This window comes from Coccinella septempunctata, chromosome 3, assembly GCF_907165205.1.
Source record: "Coccinella septempunctata chromosome 3, icCocSept1.1, whole genome shotgun sequence".
Taxonomy (NCBI): Eukaryota; Metazoa; Arthropoda; class Insecta; order Coleoptera; family Coccinellidae; genus Coccinella; species Coccinella septempunctata.
The window spans coordinates 36,492,370-36,507,717 of NC_058191.1; the positions used below are offsets into that span (position 1 = coordinate 36,492,370).

At 34.4% G+C, this 15,348-nt stretch overlaps 4 protein-coding genes across 5 annotated transcripts in view; 3 read left to right on the forward strand and 1 right to left on the reverse strand.

Moving 5' to 3' along the window:
* Positions 1 to 124: 124 nt before the first annotated feature.
* On the forward strand, positions 125 to 989 carry LOC123309716 (39S ribosomal protein L53, mitochondrial). Its single transcript, XM_044892943.1, has 3 exons — positions 125 to 328; positions 434 to 556; positions 619 to 989. Exons 1-3 carry the CDS (start codon positions 183 to 185, stop codon positions 761 to 763), a joined length of 414 nt encoding a protein of 137 aa, XP_044748878.1. The 5' UTR covers positions 125 to 182; the 3' UTR covers positions 764 to 989.
* On the forward strand, positions 763 to 989 carry LOC123309717. Its single transcript, XM_044892944.1, has one exon. The coding sequence runs from the start codon at positions 763 to 765 to the stop codon at positions 952 to 954; it is 192 nt and encodes a 63-aa protein (XP_044748879.1). The 3' UTR covers positions 955 to 989.
* A 136-nt stretch (positions 990 to 1,125) lies between these two features.
* Positions 1,126 to 4,302, reverse strand: LOC123309715 (zinc finger protein 502). Its single transcript, XM_044892941.1, has 8 exons — positions 3,433 to 4,302; positions 3,044 to 3,380; positions 2,728 to 2,981; positions 2,499 to 2,650; positions 2,170 to 2,385; positions 1,821 to 2,075; positions 1,486 to 1,747; positions 1,126 to 1,355 (listed from the first exon to the last, which is right to left on the reverse strand). Exons 1-8 carry the CDS (start codon positions 4,005 to 4,007, stop codon positions 1,268 to 1,270), a joined length of 2,139 nt encoding a protein of 712 aa, XP_044748876.1. The 5' UTR covers positions 4,008 to 4,302; the 3' UTR covers positions 1,126 to 1,267.
* Positions 4,303 to 10,691: 6,389 nt separating this feature from the next.
* The window catches only part of LOC123309989, a 33,494-nt gene continuing 28,837 nt past the window's right edge, over positions 10,692 to 15,348 (forward strand). For both annotated transcript variants that reach the window (XM_044893320.1, XM_044893321.1), the window contains exon 1: positions 10,692 to 10,840. The gene's annotated coding sequence lies outside the window, so the exon portion shown is untranslated. The remainder of the gene's footprint in view (positions 10,841 to 15,348) is intronic.

Sequence of the window (15,348 nt, forward strand, 5' to 3'; positions counted from 1 at the left end):
CGAGAAAGCCGAGTACGCTCGTCAGGTGGCGTTAATGTTTCAGTATTATAAAGAAAACTTTCAACTTTCTGAACTTCTATGATTATTGTCTATGGCGACCTGTCAATCCTGTCATACTGATTTGAAAATAACCTTACTTTTTTAATTTTTTTATCGTAGGAAAAAATAGAAATTTGTCCAGAATGTCCATTCACTTCAGTGGAAGTTTCTCTAGATCAGCTGGTCTAATAAGCGCAATAACAAAACAACTCAAGTCAGTGAATCTGAAGCCTGTTAAAAAGATCCAAATAAAATTCGATCCATTTCATCCAAATGCCAAAACGGCTAGGTAATCTGAACTTCTATTATTGATTTTTGGCTATTATTAGACTTCCAAGTACGCACGCGTATTTCCGAGCATTATAAGAAAAATAATTACAAAATCTGCTTTTAGAGAATTCCTCTATCATATATCCACACCAAAAGTTATTGAAACCAATTTAAATTGTTTAATCAAACCTATTGTTGTTTGCGACAGAAGCGAGCCAGAAATACAAATAGACCTACTGGATTCTGGGTAATGTCTATATTACAAAATTTACCTGGATTATAATTCATCTGTGAAAAAAATCATTTCAGGAGTATAAAATTCTTGGCGAATAATTTGAACGTTCTGGAGATTTTACAGCACATAAACAAGCATATTAGTTCGAAAGTGGAACCAGAACAAGTCTCAGACACACCTGTCGCAAAACTAGTATCAAAGAAACAAAGAAGGAAGTAATGGGTCTAAGATCTAATAAGGGGGATTATGTCATAAAAGTTATTGAACACATTTATGAACAATTTCCTTCATTTACAGATGTGTTTACTGAGGAAACTTTTTACGTTACAGTTGTAGCAGTGGTTATAAGTACTTTTGTTGTAGTTTTCATTCTTTCTAGATATATTACGTTGAAGGAAGTGGAGATTTGAATTTTTTGGCAGTAATAAATTATACATGACAATAACATGGATCATTATTGGAAAACCTGGTTTTACCTGAAGACCCCCATTTTCTTTTTTCAGCGAATAAGTTGTGGTTTTCTTTTCAAGGTAACATCTTAACGATATTACCCTTACTACTACAAGGATCGAACACAGAGATGCTTAAAAAATGTTTATATTTGGAGTTTAATAGCTATCAACAATAATAATCTTTAAGTAAAATTTAGTTCACTTTTCATATAATTAAAAGTATTAGATCAATGTTTTTGTGGCAAACATTATTTCGTGTCCCATTTAGCTCTTATGTTGTAGTCTGGATCCAAGTAGAATCCATTTTTGTTACATCTCCGGAATATGTTACCAAAAAAAGTTGATGTCCGTTGGTATACCTGTAAAATTTTCGATTTGTCAGTTCATATTTATTTTGCTCGAATTGCAATGAGAGGAATAATCTTTTCACACAAATATTTTTTGAATAAAACGAGTCTCAAATGCGTTCAGGCAAAAAATTTCACTTACATTCCATCCCTAGGGGCCAGAGGATCTTCATATAAAATTTCGGTTTCTGGTTCTGGATCGTTAATGTGAAGCTCAGCGGTATCATTGGACCCATTGTCGATCTCCTCCTTGGTTTTTGGGGTTTCGACTGGAATTTCCAAGTTCTCAAGCTTGTATATTCTTTTACTGTTAGGTTTCTTTGTATGAGACTTTTGATGTCTTTTCATATCCGATCTCACTCTAAATGGTTTACCGCATATATCACATTCATGAGGCTTTTCACCTGAAACATATCAGTTATGAATAGCGGGTCACTAAAAAATGGGAAACAAATTTGATGGGTAGTTTTCACTTACCAGTATGAATTCTTCTATGATTTTGGAGGTACGAAGAAGCTCTGAAAGTTTTTTCGCAGAATTCACACTTGTAATTTTTTTCCCCTGTGTGTATTCTCCTATGTACAACTAGAGAATATTTCCTGGCAAACTCTTTGCCGCAGTATTCACACTGAAATTGTTTCTCAGTCGAGTGGAGAGAAGTCATGTGATATTTCAAATCACCCCACTGTCTAAAGTTCCTACCACATTCTGAACAGTGGTAAGGTCTCTCTCCTGTAAAGTAAATCATAGTGAAATAAAAGAAAATACAGATAACACGAGTATCAACTTATTGAATTAAAAAAATTTCACTATATGTTGCATTTACCTGAATGTAATCTCCGGTGTACTTTCAGTGCACTAGAAGCGAAAAATCGCTTTCCACAAGTTTCACATTGGTGAGGTCTCACTCTAGTATGATGACTATGCAAGTGATACATCAGAGAGTTTCTGTGGGTGAAGGTACGCTCGCAAAGAGTGCAAGGAATTTTATCTTTCGTATTCTTTTTGTTTTTTTTCTTCACAATTTCTGGGGACGTAGGCTCTGAAAGGAAAAGATTCTGTGAAATTGTGATGTTAGGAAAGTTTTTAGATCAGAAGACTCCACTTCAATTTGAAGCCCCCTAGAGGCTATGTTCAAGTGACAAAAAAACTCACTTGTATTGCCGGTTATAGCACGACACGATATTAAATGTTGTAGTAGTATAGCTCGTAAGGGAAAAGGTTGGTTGCATATATGGCAAACATGGTCTTCCGCATCTATTTCTTTGAGATCCTCCTCAGTTTGTTGCAATTCCTCTTCCTTATACCTAGAGAAAGTTGGTTAACATCCAGCTTTTGTACGCTTCAATGAAATCAATATCATTTGTTTTCCAATTAAACTTACCATGCTTTAGAATCAGTGTCTTCATTATCTGAACCGTGATTAGAATTAACGGACACGTCTATACCTTCCATTAGATCCTCCGGTTCACTGAATTCATTGAGTTCATATTTCTCATGCACTTCCTTCATGTGAGCTTCATAAGTCTTCTGTTTCCGGAATGTTTTATTGCATACTGTGCAAGTGAGGCTAAGTACTGATAAAATACTATCTTTGGCAGTAGGTTCAGGAGGAGCATCTTTTTTAACATCAGTTGGCTAAAATTTAAATTTTAGAGGTTAACCAGGTTGTAAGAGAAAAAAACCGTATGTTTTCTTACCTTTTCATCTTCATTTTCCGCAGGATTAGCATCAATGCCGTTCTTGGGAACATTTGTAATCGTTGCGGAGGGTTCATAGTGAGCTTTCAGATGTTCGAAGAACTGCAACTGATCAGTGAGAGAGGCATTGCACAGCTGACAGTTGAAAAGATTTGTAGTGATAGGTGTAATGGTAGTCTGGCAGAGTAATTCATGTTGGGCAAATTCATCACCAGATGCAAAGAGCTGTTCACATAAGTTACATTTGATTTTCTTGGTGGATGCCGGTGACTTTTTCAGTTTTTTAGTGATCCTTTTCTTATGAGGAAGAGTTTTTTTAGAGGATCTGTTCTCATTCCTGAAAATATAATATTACAACGATTGTAGCCATAAATCATAAAATTACTCACTTATCTCCTTCCAATCCATCGGATTCTCGTTTATCCAACTCTTCTTCGTCCTCATGGGATACTGATTCTATAGGTATATCACTTATGTACCTTTGTGATGCATCTTTACTATTGGGAACAAATTTTGGTATAACTTCTTTTTCAACATAAATACTGTCAGAACCAACAATTTGCAAATAACCACCATTTAATCCACCGCTTTTGTCGATAATCACCTGCTCTTCCAAAATTTTATCTCCTAATGTTGTATTAGTATCTAATTGAGACAGAGCGTTGGCATCTTGAATTTGTTGCTGTTGTTTTTGTTGTTGACTGAGCTGCACAGCAACCAATGCAGCAGCCAAATTTCTGTCTTCATCAGTTAAATCTTGTGAGAGAAGGTCTTCTGATGAATAGTTAACAGGGATGAAATCACCTCCACCGATATCCACAACAAGGCCCCCATGATTCTGCAACAGTTCTGGAGTGATCAATTGCTGATTTTCAGGTATCCTATGAATCAAATATTGAGGTTGTTGTTCTCCAGCTATCACAACAGTCTCCAAAAGCTCGGCCTGTTCAGTTTGTGATTCCATTTCTCATTTTTTTCAAATCCCTTGATTTTTAAATTTACCGCTCTACCGGATATCCAGTTTGTTGACACGACGTTTCAATGGGACATTTCCACTTTATTTGTAGTATCTTATAGCGATCGAAATCCGAATAATAGGACCAATAGTTGATAATATAATACTTGCAAAATAACCACAAGCGCGTATACTCAAAAATTTCACCACTTAAGGTAATTTTTTGGACGTAGAAACGATTGTTATGAACGATTATTTTGAGAACTGACAACAGTGGAACATCACTTGTACGTAACCCGGAAACGACTCCATTTGCAATTGGGAAGTGGAGTAAGCGCGGGACATTTGAATTCGTCTTAGGTCTATATGAGGATTAGAAAGTTTAATCGGAATATTCCACTGATCTACCGAATAGATACAGGGATTTAATTACTTTTAGCAGGAAAAAATAATTCTACTTTGCTGAGGGATACGGATTAAATTCATTCAGATTAATTTCTGATGAAATTCAGGTACCCCGATCTAGAGGGCACCACTTTCTAGCAAGCGCGCTCACTCAATCAGGAAAGAACGAAAAGATTAAAAAAAGGTCGTGATCAATATAGGAATAATAGAGAAGATTATATTTTCCGAATATTCTCTATTTTCGGTTATCCAAGTCATATTTTCCCTGTTGACAAAAAATAAAAATAATCATAATTTTCAAATTTGTCTTTCTTTATATTAGTTCGCACATGTGAATAAGCCTCCTATTTTTGATTGATCATTATACAAAATTTCAGATAATTCATTAATAGTAGGTATATATAGAAAAATAAAAATCGACCAATTCAATCATTTTTTTATAAATGAGTAAATAAAGAAAATATGAATTGGCTGGATATTTGCTCACTTTGTATTTGAATCTTCAATGAATCTAGAACTAGATTTCTTGAGTACCTAACATCTTCGTAAATAGCGAAATCCTGTACATACAATAAGGCATTCTCTCATATGATTATTGGATGTTGGAGTTGAAAAAATTCATTCAGCACCTTAAAGGCACTCAAAGATATGTCTTGAAGCTATCCAGGATAGTATATAGGTACGTCACATACGTCGCCTGATTTTCCCACGACCTCCCACATCCGGTTTGCATAATATTCAGCCCCCTCAGGATAAGCCATATCGGATGTTTAGTGTGTAAACCAAACGATGATGTGCACACAATACCTGTGATATAATCTCAGTGTGGTCACCACTAAATGAGCAATTCGGGGTAGGTACGTTGATATTCAATAGCGCCGTTTCCTTTCACGTACGCAAAACTCTTTGTTTTAGCAGGTGGGAATGAGGTGGTAGTTGAAAAAAATGAGCTTTGAAGTGATTCTTCTATTCCGCCGACGGGTTATGGATGATAATCCTTTATTGGATTAGAAGAGACCTCTGATATTATTAAATAAGGAGTTTCATTTCGTTTTTACATGTGAACTTTCGCACTAAAAAAGTATATGAGAATTTAGTACCTATATTTTGTCAAAGACAATTTTATCTTGAATTTTTTTGTCTATAACATAGGCAAATAGGTATATGAAAATGTAGCTACAAGAAAGATTTCCAGTAGTTGGGGAGCCGACGATGCTAAATCGGGATTTACTCGAGCGTAGTGGATGTTGAAGATTAGATGGTAGAAAATAAAAGGTTCTATGCACTTTTACTGGAGAATAAAGCATCTGCAGGTTCTCAAAGATGTAAAAAAAATCGTCACATATGTGTACATATTCGAGCGAGTCAGATTAAGATATAATATATGCCCAAGATGTCTTTGATAATAAATTCATGTTAATCTGACAGTTTGCGTGGTGGGGCTGGCCGTACGGAAGAGTTGCAAATGGTAAAAAAAATTGTTTTCGAGCGTGTCAGATTTTCAGAGGATATGTTAATTGGACCCAAAGGAAGCAGCAACCTTTGAAGGGAATGATAATTCGAGCGTGACGTAAGGTCACAGGTGGTCCTTTGAAAATGCAAAAAAAATCGTTACTTGTACGTTAATCTGACACTAATCAGGGTGGTTTTCTTATTCTGACAAATGATAAGGCTTTTTTTTAATATCACCCTTCCTGTAGCTCTAATCGTTTCTGTATTCATTATGAAAGTTGTAGATAATAAAATTCTAGGTATATAACTTTTGTCTGAAGCAATTTTAAATACTTCTAACCGTTTTCGAGTTAGAGGGCGATAAGGGCGAGGAGCTTAGCCACACATGCGAAAGGACAAGGTCAATGTAGAAACCCAGTCTGTGAAACTGAAGATTACCTGGTGACAGAATTTCTGGCTATGCTATAACCAATGCTTTGGACGAGAAATTCGTAGGAGCAGGGAAGTAACCTCCTTGAAGACATCCTAAATACTGATGGAGTTCCTTAGAACTCTGGAGCTGGACGGCTAGCTGTAGATAATATACAGGCTGAGATTCTGATTCGTAGGAATATTTAAAAAGTAGATTCTTTAGGTCAAAACAAACCCTTTTTCTATAATTTTTATATTACATCTAATGTCTTTTAATTGTACATGTTTCATTGACGGTGAGTTTGTGATATATTGCTTCGTGTCTATCAGAGAATATTAATGTGAACAGAACACTTGTAAAATTTTACGTTATTTGACGTCTTGTTAACTTTATTATCTATGTATTATTTATATTTCAGCTGACCTGATGATGGCCTAGTGCCGAAATCGATAGTCAAAGTATATTATTATAAAAAAAAAAAAAAAAACAAGTGTGTCTTACTTTACCAGTTAATTAATGAAACCCTTTTTCCTTTTCCATCTTTTCATTTATTTGATGAATCTTTTTCGAACACAAGATATCACCCGCGTCTTCCAAATTTATCATATTATGATCATTATTTAATGATATATAATGGTATGTTCCATAAAAAAAAACAAAAAATTCGAAGAAAAATACCTATACCATTTTTCCGATTCAGTTCAAATGAAAGAGATATAGCCATTTGAATTTTTCAAAATGCGGGTTCTGCCAACCCTGGAAAAACAAAATAACCTTCAGAATAACTAGATAAATCTGTGACACTACACATCTGTGGATTTTTAAAAATAGTTGCATTTGGTCAAAGTACGCATTTTTTCGAATTTTCGAATTTTTGAACATCAAATTACTCGAAAACGGCGCATTATATGAGAAAATATGAGGAGTCCTTTTATTTTACCAAAGGTTCAAATATTCATTAGAAAGCGTCCAAGTTTCAAGAGTTGGATTATTTGAGTTTTTGGTATTTTTATAGTACGTCATAATGAGAAAACTGGAAGACGTGGATTATATCTTGTTTTAGAAAAAGATTCATCAAGTAAAGGAAAAACTATATTTTGAATTTCATTTCATTCGATGAAACCGTTTGTGAGAGAACTAAAAATAACATTTTTTTCGGTTTTTCAACAGTCTGTAACTTTTAAACCGAACTTAATCGGAAAAAATGCTAAAGGAAAAGAGTTTTTCTTTTCTCCTTAAGAATCTACTGTTGAAATATTTGTACGAGTAAAAGACTCACCCTGTACAGTAGTGGCAAAAACAGCTCCGATGGTGGTAACCCCCTCTAAAATCTAGAATATAAATTAACATAAGGTAAAATCAAATATTTGTTTTTATGACCGTAATTTCATTAGTACTAATGACAGAGCCATTCCAACAAAAAAGGCCCCCTGATAACCTCCTTTGACAGTAAAAATAATATAAACTGAACTTTTCGTACAGAAATATTACAAATTGCACGAAGGGGTGTTGTTCACCACAATTTTCAAATTCAATCCAACATACCTACATGTCGTAGGTATGTTGTGGGAAATCTCGGAGAGTTTAAAAAATTTGAACACGATATTCAATTTCAAACTAGTTTTCTCGTGCCCCCTAATTTCGATCGACCTAACTATATCCGATCACGCTACCTTTTTTGAATTCCCAATCTTCTTTGCGTCTAGACGTAGAGCGGTCAGTTCGGAATCGTTCTTATCCCGAAACATCGTTTCATTACACACTTCAGTTGTTTTCACACGCTTCAAAGTCGTTTTTTACCGGCACAAATCAGCGGCAGAGTTCAACTTTGCATCAACCTGAAATTTCGTATTTCTCCGGCAAATTCAACCATCCCAATTCGGGGCTATGTTATCGTAGCAGTAGTGATTATGGTGGTCTTAAACTTTAACCTGCCATTCGAAGCAACAATTATTCATTTCACGAGAGAATGGAAGGAATGGAAATATTGGAAGATTGCACGAGGATATATTGAAATATTGTTAGCGTACTATACCAAACAAAATTTCAATGTCAAAATATTTTATTACTCAACATATTCTCCTCTTAATTGGATACATTTATTACAGAGAATCTGCAACTTCTCTAGACCTTTCAAAAAAATGTTTCTTCTTGCTCTGCAAACCAGACCTCCACAGCTTTCATTACCTCTTCGTTGGAAGAAAATTTACGACCTTTTAAACTTTTTTTCAGTTGAAGAAAGAGATGTTTGTCAGATGAAGCCAAATCTGATGAATAAGGGGGGTGTTCTAGTAATTCAAACCCCAAATCACGAATTTTTTGCATGGCAACATGAGATTTATGTGCAGGGGCGTTGTCCTGCAAAAACAAAACACCTTTGGATAGCTTTCCGCGTCTTTTCTCCTTAATTTTTTTCCGTAGAGTGGTCAGTAATGTCGAATAGTACTATACGGTTATTGTTCTACCCTTATCCAAAAATCAAGCATGATTACTCCATGGCAATCCCAAAAAACTGAAGCAAGAACTTTTCCAGCAGATTTTTGGACAGGAAACTTCTTAGGTGTTGGAGAACCAGAGTGTCGCCATTCCATCGATTGTTGCTTTGTTTCTGGATCGTAGAAATGTACCCAAGTCTCATCCGTAGTAACAATTCGGTTTTTTCAAATCGAGCACAGATCGAACGCGATGCTTTCTACCCTTGCACGTTTTGGTCAAAATTCAAACATTTGGGGATCCATTTTGCAGCAATTTTTCTCATGTCAAATTGACGTGAACTGTATGATGAACGCGTTCGTATGAAATATTCAGTTCTTCAGATATCCGTTTCAGCCCAATTCGACGGTCTGATAAAATCATGTCATGAACTGCATCGATATTTTCGGAGACTGACACAGAAACTGGCCTTCCCGATCGATCATCATCTTCAATGAAAAATTGACCTCTTTTGAAGCTTGCAGTCCAATTTTTCACAGTCAAATACGAAGGACATTGATCACCATGATTAAACATATCTTCGTGAATCTGCTCACCTCTTAATGCTTTTAAAATCACTAAAAAATTCGTCAAGCCAAACATATGCACCGAGGTTGATGAAATTTCGAAATGTATTACTAGAAGAGTTGCTCTTTCAGAATATGTATCACATTTATGATGGTTTCAAATTCTTATCTTGAAAAATTGTTCTTGTGTTTTAGACCACTCTACAGGAGGTCCAGAAGATAATTCGATTTTTCGAATATATTCCTCAAAAAATTTCAATTAGTCCATTTTTATGGATAGTATGCCTCGAACTTTCTGCCTGTTGGATGCCCTAGTGGGCAGTCTTCATTTGTATAGAAATATTTAAAGCCTAAAATGTTTTCAATTAAGACTACCCAGTAAGGGTGTCCAACAGGCAAAAAATTTTAGGTCATGTCGTTTGAAAAAATGGATTTATTGACATGTTTCAAAGGTCATTTTCGAAAAACCGAAGTGTGCTTTGGAGTACTTGTAGAGTGATCCGAAACACTGAAAAAGACTTGCAAACTCTTCGGTAATTCAATGAATGATTTTCAAGATACAATCTCTAGTTTAAACCATCATAACTATGAAATTTGTCTGAAATCACTGTTGTTCACACACAAACATCCTGTATAACCAGCATCAATTTATTTTCAATTCGTAATTGAGTGAAATGAATAATGTCAGATGGGTGTACTCCCATACGAGGATGAAATATTGCCAGCTTCCTCCAGTCTATTCTCGTATTTAACGAATTATTTCATAAAGTTACCTAAAACGGGGGCGTTGCTAAAGACGTAGACGAAGAACAGAACCCCTGTGCTTGTTTGTCGGTACTTGAAACTTAATACTTCCGACAGGTCCGAAGTAGAAGGTGGTAGCTTCAGAAATACAATAGAAGAAGTATTGTAATCTATACCGTTGAATTTTCATAAATTATCCAAATTAGATTCTTGAAGAGAGTGTAATTCAATATTCAAATAATTCAATTAAACCAAGTTTCACTTTTTCTATTGATTTCGTTACAAAATTTTATGGAATATATTGTTATAATTAGGTTTTGTATTAGGCAGGTACATAATATAATGTGTAGCTTTTATAATGTATAAATTTCTGTGTTCTTTATTCATACAGTGTATTGTATTGGATCCATTTGTGGGCGCCTGTTATGGAATTTACTGGATTATTGGATATTTCATATCATATATGTATTTGCTATAGCAAATGAAGAAAATCGAAAGAATAATTATAAGCAAAATTCCAAAATTTTTGGAGTTCAGAGTATTTCTTGCCTGTTTTCACACAATTTCTTCTCGGTTCTCTGTCCTTGCCAGTCCGGCTCTGTTAAAAGCCATCGGTTCTTCACAACCACGTCTTCCTCCATCCTCTCATTCTTATGCCCATATCCATGCTTCGATTCGCATGCTGTACGTTTACAAATGTACTTTCGGTGAAGTGAGCTGAGCAAGAGTTGCGTTGTTCGAACAAAATTTGGATTAGCGCGCATTTCGAATAGTGAAGTGATTCATGTTCAGTGATCGACTCTTTGAATGGAATAATGCACAAAATGCAGGTGGGTCCTTTAGTTTAGGCATAATCAAGGTAGACTCTGCTTCTTCGAAAAATTATCGATAAATAATACCTAGTCATTTAATATATCGCAAAAAATTCATAGGTTGATTTGTCATGTGAGTTGAATTATTCATTTATATACCTAAAAATTCAATGCCTCATATATTTCGTGATAACACAGTCGAAGTTTTTCATCATTTCATTCTCAATTTTCAACCCTCTACTTCTAGTTTTCAACGAACGTTGTGAATAGGGAACTGAAGGATTCTTCTTTTATTGATATTTACATATCTGGAAACGAAACTGTGACAATCGATTGTAAGAACTAGGAAAGCACGTTTATTAAATGTCTCTCCTTATGGTTTTGTTGTGAAGATTATAATACAAGTGATATTTCCGAGTGATAAAATAAACTATTATTTTGTTCTAAACTTTAGGTGATATATCGAAAAAAAAGTTCCTTGTTATCATATACGCAAGTAATATTTTCGAGTGATAAAATAAACTATTGTTTTGTTCTAAACTTGAGGTGATATATAAAAAAAAATTCCTTATTATCATATACAAAAGTATTCTTCGTACAATTCATTGAGAATAAACGGAGATGAATGACCGTATAAATATAATTGGTAATAAACTATAGATGTTCTTAGTATCGACCTGATTCGGTCTCTAATTATATGCAATACATGAAAAAATACATTCCTCAATTTCGCTCGGTGCAACAGAACCGTTTTTAATGACAGAAACCGAAGCACTCATCCCACAAGAAATCCTTTGTGCTTAGCATGCAATCTTATTTTAATTACTCAGGTATTGTTAAGCAGGGTCGAAGACATTTGAATTCCCAAGAAATGGATAATACTCTCAGTCGTTAAGTATAAATTCGAACAATACCGCTTGTTATGCATTCCTCTGCGGTAAAAATGGGTGCTAATGATTCGCAGATCGAAATGATCATTAATTAGTTTGTAAGTGGTTCATTCTCGAATAAGAGAAGAAATAGTGGATATTTTGATTAATCGAAAGTTGAAACATATTATATATCTACCAGATGATCAGTGAGGAAATTTTATGTGAACCCAACTTTTTGGGAATATTTCGAAGGTCACATTTAGAGTAATTTATCTCCCAGGAAATTGATCGTAGATCTAAACGTTATGAATATACTGAAACAGTAACTCTTCTAGTAATAAATCTGAGAACTTCATCCATTTCGGCACAACCGTTCGGTCTTGAGGAAGTTTTAACTGAACCCAACTTTTTGGGAATTTTTCGAAGGTCATCGTTAGATTAATTTATCTTCCAGGAAAATTATCGTAGATCTAAACGTGATACATATTCTGAAAGAGCAACTCTTCTAGTAATGAATCTGAGAATTTAATCCATCTCGACGCAACCGTTCGGTCTTGAGGAAGTTTTAACTGAACCCAACTTTTTGGCAATTTTTCGAAGGTCATTTTTGGGGTAATTTATCTTCCAGGAAATTGATCGTAGATCAAACGTGATACATATTCTAAAAGAGCAACTCTTCTAGTAATAAATCTGAGAACTTCATCCATTTGGCACAACCATTCGGTCTTGAGGAAGTTTTAAACTCGGTTTTAACTGAACCCAACTTTTTGGGAATTTTTCGAAGGTCATCGTTAGAGTAATTTATCTTCCAGGAAAATTATCGTAGATCTAAACGTGATACATATTCTGAAACAGTAACTTTTCTAGTAATAAATCTGAGAATTTCATCCATCCCGGCATAACCGTTCGATCTTGAGGAAGTTTTAACTTAACCTCTTTGGGAACTATAATGAGCGTTAAAAAAAATGGATTTTTGAAGATAGATGTTCTTTGAATGAACACTGTTTTGTGTTTCACAAAAGAAAATAAGTAAACATTGATGACATTAACACACATATCCTAATTTTGTTTCGAAAGACACTTTTTCAGAAATAGTCTCGGAAATAGTTGAACACAAAATATCAAACTTTAAAATTATAATTTTACAGCCTATTCAATGACGAATGTTTTTGAATGCACCTTTCCTCATTTCACCAGACATAAAAAATTACTTCTTTTGTACCTAATTATTAAATGTCATGATATCCAATACCACTTAAAGACAGAGGTATTGTGGAACTTGACTGAAAATTAAAAACGTTTTTGTTAAGAGTATCCAAGAAAATTTCGGTTCATATACTTTCTATACACTAATGTGGCTTGATTTCAAAGAGAAAATGTTGAGAGATTAACGAAAAATAAGAACTGAAAAACCTCTTCCAACTTTCGATAAATTGAATGAAAATTGAAAAAACAAACTTATCACTTTTGCTTCCTCAATAATTAATGAAGATAATTGTTATTCCCAACAGGGGCATCCTTTCAGGAGTAATTTCCAATATTTCCTGCAATTTTCCATCAACCAATATAAATTTCAACCATCCTATCAGATCGATCAGTAACAGAATAGTTGTAAAACTTATATATACAGGACATGGACTGATTGTTAATATATGTAGATCATTGGCAATATTTGCATTCGGTAACGGTAATTTATTTAGATGTCAACCATCACGAGCAGAATATAAACAAATATTTTGTACCAACTATTATGAATAGCAACTACGAATATATTCTAGAGCAAGTTTATGGGGTTAACTGTAGTTTATTTCCTTGTAATCTGACGTTTTTTCATTGTGCAATTAGTACCGCGGAATCGATAAATAAATCTGATACATCATCTCAAACACGTTTTTCGCTGTTGTAAAGGAAGCTCATTGACAACTTCTTAATTATAGGAGAGATGTATCTGCTTTATAGACATTTCTACCGGCTCCTTCACAACTATCATTTTCCCATGAAATCGGACGTATCCGTTCGAACGAGCATATCCTGAGTAATCGATTAATATTTTTATGATGACCAGCCCAGATTTTTTCTTTTAATTTACTGACATCGAATTTCTATCAGCAAAAAATTAGTTCTTTAGATATCCTACTGTGAAAACAATGTTCAAATTATTATTAGAGCACATTTAAGCATCAGCACTATGGAAAAATTGCACGAATTCAGGGGTATAGGTACAGAGTGATTCATTAAAAGTGTATATAAACTGTACAAATTTCAAAGAGGAAAGACGGTTATAATTTTATTCCGTGTTCTTTATTCGACATCAATAATGAAGCGATAGTGAAAATATCGAAGATATTTCATTAATAATTATCTCTATCTAGTTGGAGTACCTCGACTGGTGTCCTAATGAGTCTAATACATAATGTACTTTCTATACATAATTCGTTGGGAATAACCGACAATTCCTATTTAGGTTTCAACTGAGACTAATCCCATCCTCTTTACCCTTTCTTCTGCTTCATAATGAAATATTATTCGGATACAAATCCTCCAGTATTATACCGTGAAATGTAATTTTCACTGAATTGTTGCTCATAATGCAGCGAATTATAACAATTATCCACCCTTTAATGGTCGAGATATCCGATTTAAATATGCCTTATCCGGCTATTGGAATCAGATTTTTTTTCCTTCGAAGGCGGTGAGGGTCTTGAGTATTATTGGCTCACCCGATGCACCCTGCGGAAATCCACTTCCGGTCACTGTTACGGTCATTTGTAACGAAAACTTGCCACTGGAAGTTATTCCAATCTTCAAGTGTGACATTGTTTATACCCGTGATATCCTGAAGAACTGAAAACTCCAATAACTTTGGCCCTATACATTTTATGAATAGATGAGATCAATTGTTCGAATTGAAAGCAGAAATAGATGAGTTGCTGAGGTTTATTTATTTGTTTGAATTTGATCATTGACTAGTATTAAGAAGTATTAGGGGTTGAATTCTCTTTAATTAAACTGCAATGCAAATATGACATATTCAAGAGGTATAAAAATGGATTCCTTATTCAAGAATTCCATTTTTGGGAAATATAGAGTAGGCTGGGTATGCGTTTGTATACAGGGTTGGTTTTCCAACAGTATTCCTGAAGCTGTAAGGGGCATAAAAAAACATTCAAATATGTTTCTTGCCTTTCAAGAAATTTGAAAAGAAAAAGCTAGGAAAAATGGAAATATTCGCAGTTATCTCGATAAAAATTGAAGTGTAAGAGCAATAATTGTGAAATCCCTTGCTTATGACTCGATATTGAATTGAAAAACTGACCTAATAACTATCTTAATTTTTAACGATTTCAATGAATCAACATAACTTAAAGAATATTCGCTTTCAGAACCGAAAATGGATAAGTATTTGTACGAAAAACAACGTAATATTGCCTTATTCCTAGTGAAAACTAAAATTTTCAGCATAGTGAACGATATGTCTCTATTCTGTCCTTCACCATTCAATTCCTATGAAGTCAAGAGTACTCCTGCGGTTCAGTGGTGACCCAACTCTGTTTTTTTCACGAGTCAGTGGTTCCATCCAGCCAAGATTGCTTTTTAGATCTTATTTGCCATCTGAAGATGATAACCTCCATCTCTCAGAACGCAATACCGAAA

Excerpts from the sequence above, each read along its gene's own strand:
- LOC123309716 (XM_044892943.1), top strand. The coding sequence starts at position 183 with ATGTCCATTCACTTCAGTGGAAGTTTCTCTAGATCAGCTGGTCTAATA. Across the intron at positions 329-433 it reads CCAAATGCCAAAACGGCTAG|AGAATTCCTCTATCATATAT; the intron begins GTAATCTGAACT and ends ATCTGCTTTTAG. Across the intron at positions 557-618 it reads ATAGACCTACTGGATTCTGG|GAGTATAAAATTCTTGGCGA; the intron begins GTAATGTCTATA and ends AAATCATTTCAG.
- LOC123309717 (XM_044892944.1), top strand. The coding sequence starts at position 763 with ATGGGTCTAAGATCTAATAAGGGGGATTATGTCATAAAAGTTATTGAA.
- LOC123309715 (XM_044892941.1), bottom strand. The coding sequence starts at position 4,007 with ATGGAATCACAAACTGAACAGGCCGAGCTTTTGGAGACTGTTGTGATA. Across the intron at positions 2,386-2,498 it reads TGCTATAACCGGCAATACAA|AGCCTACGTCCCCAGAAATT; the intron begins GTGAGTTTTTTT and ends TTTTCCTTTCAG. Across the intron at positions 1,748-1,820 it reads TCATAGAAGAATTCATACTG|GTGAAAAGCCTCATGAATGT; the intron begins GTAAGTGAAAAC and ends GATATGTTTCAG.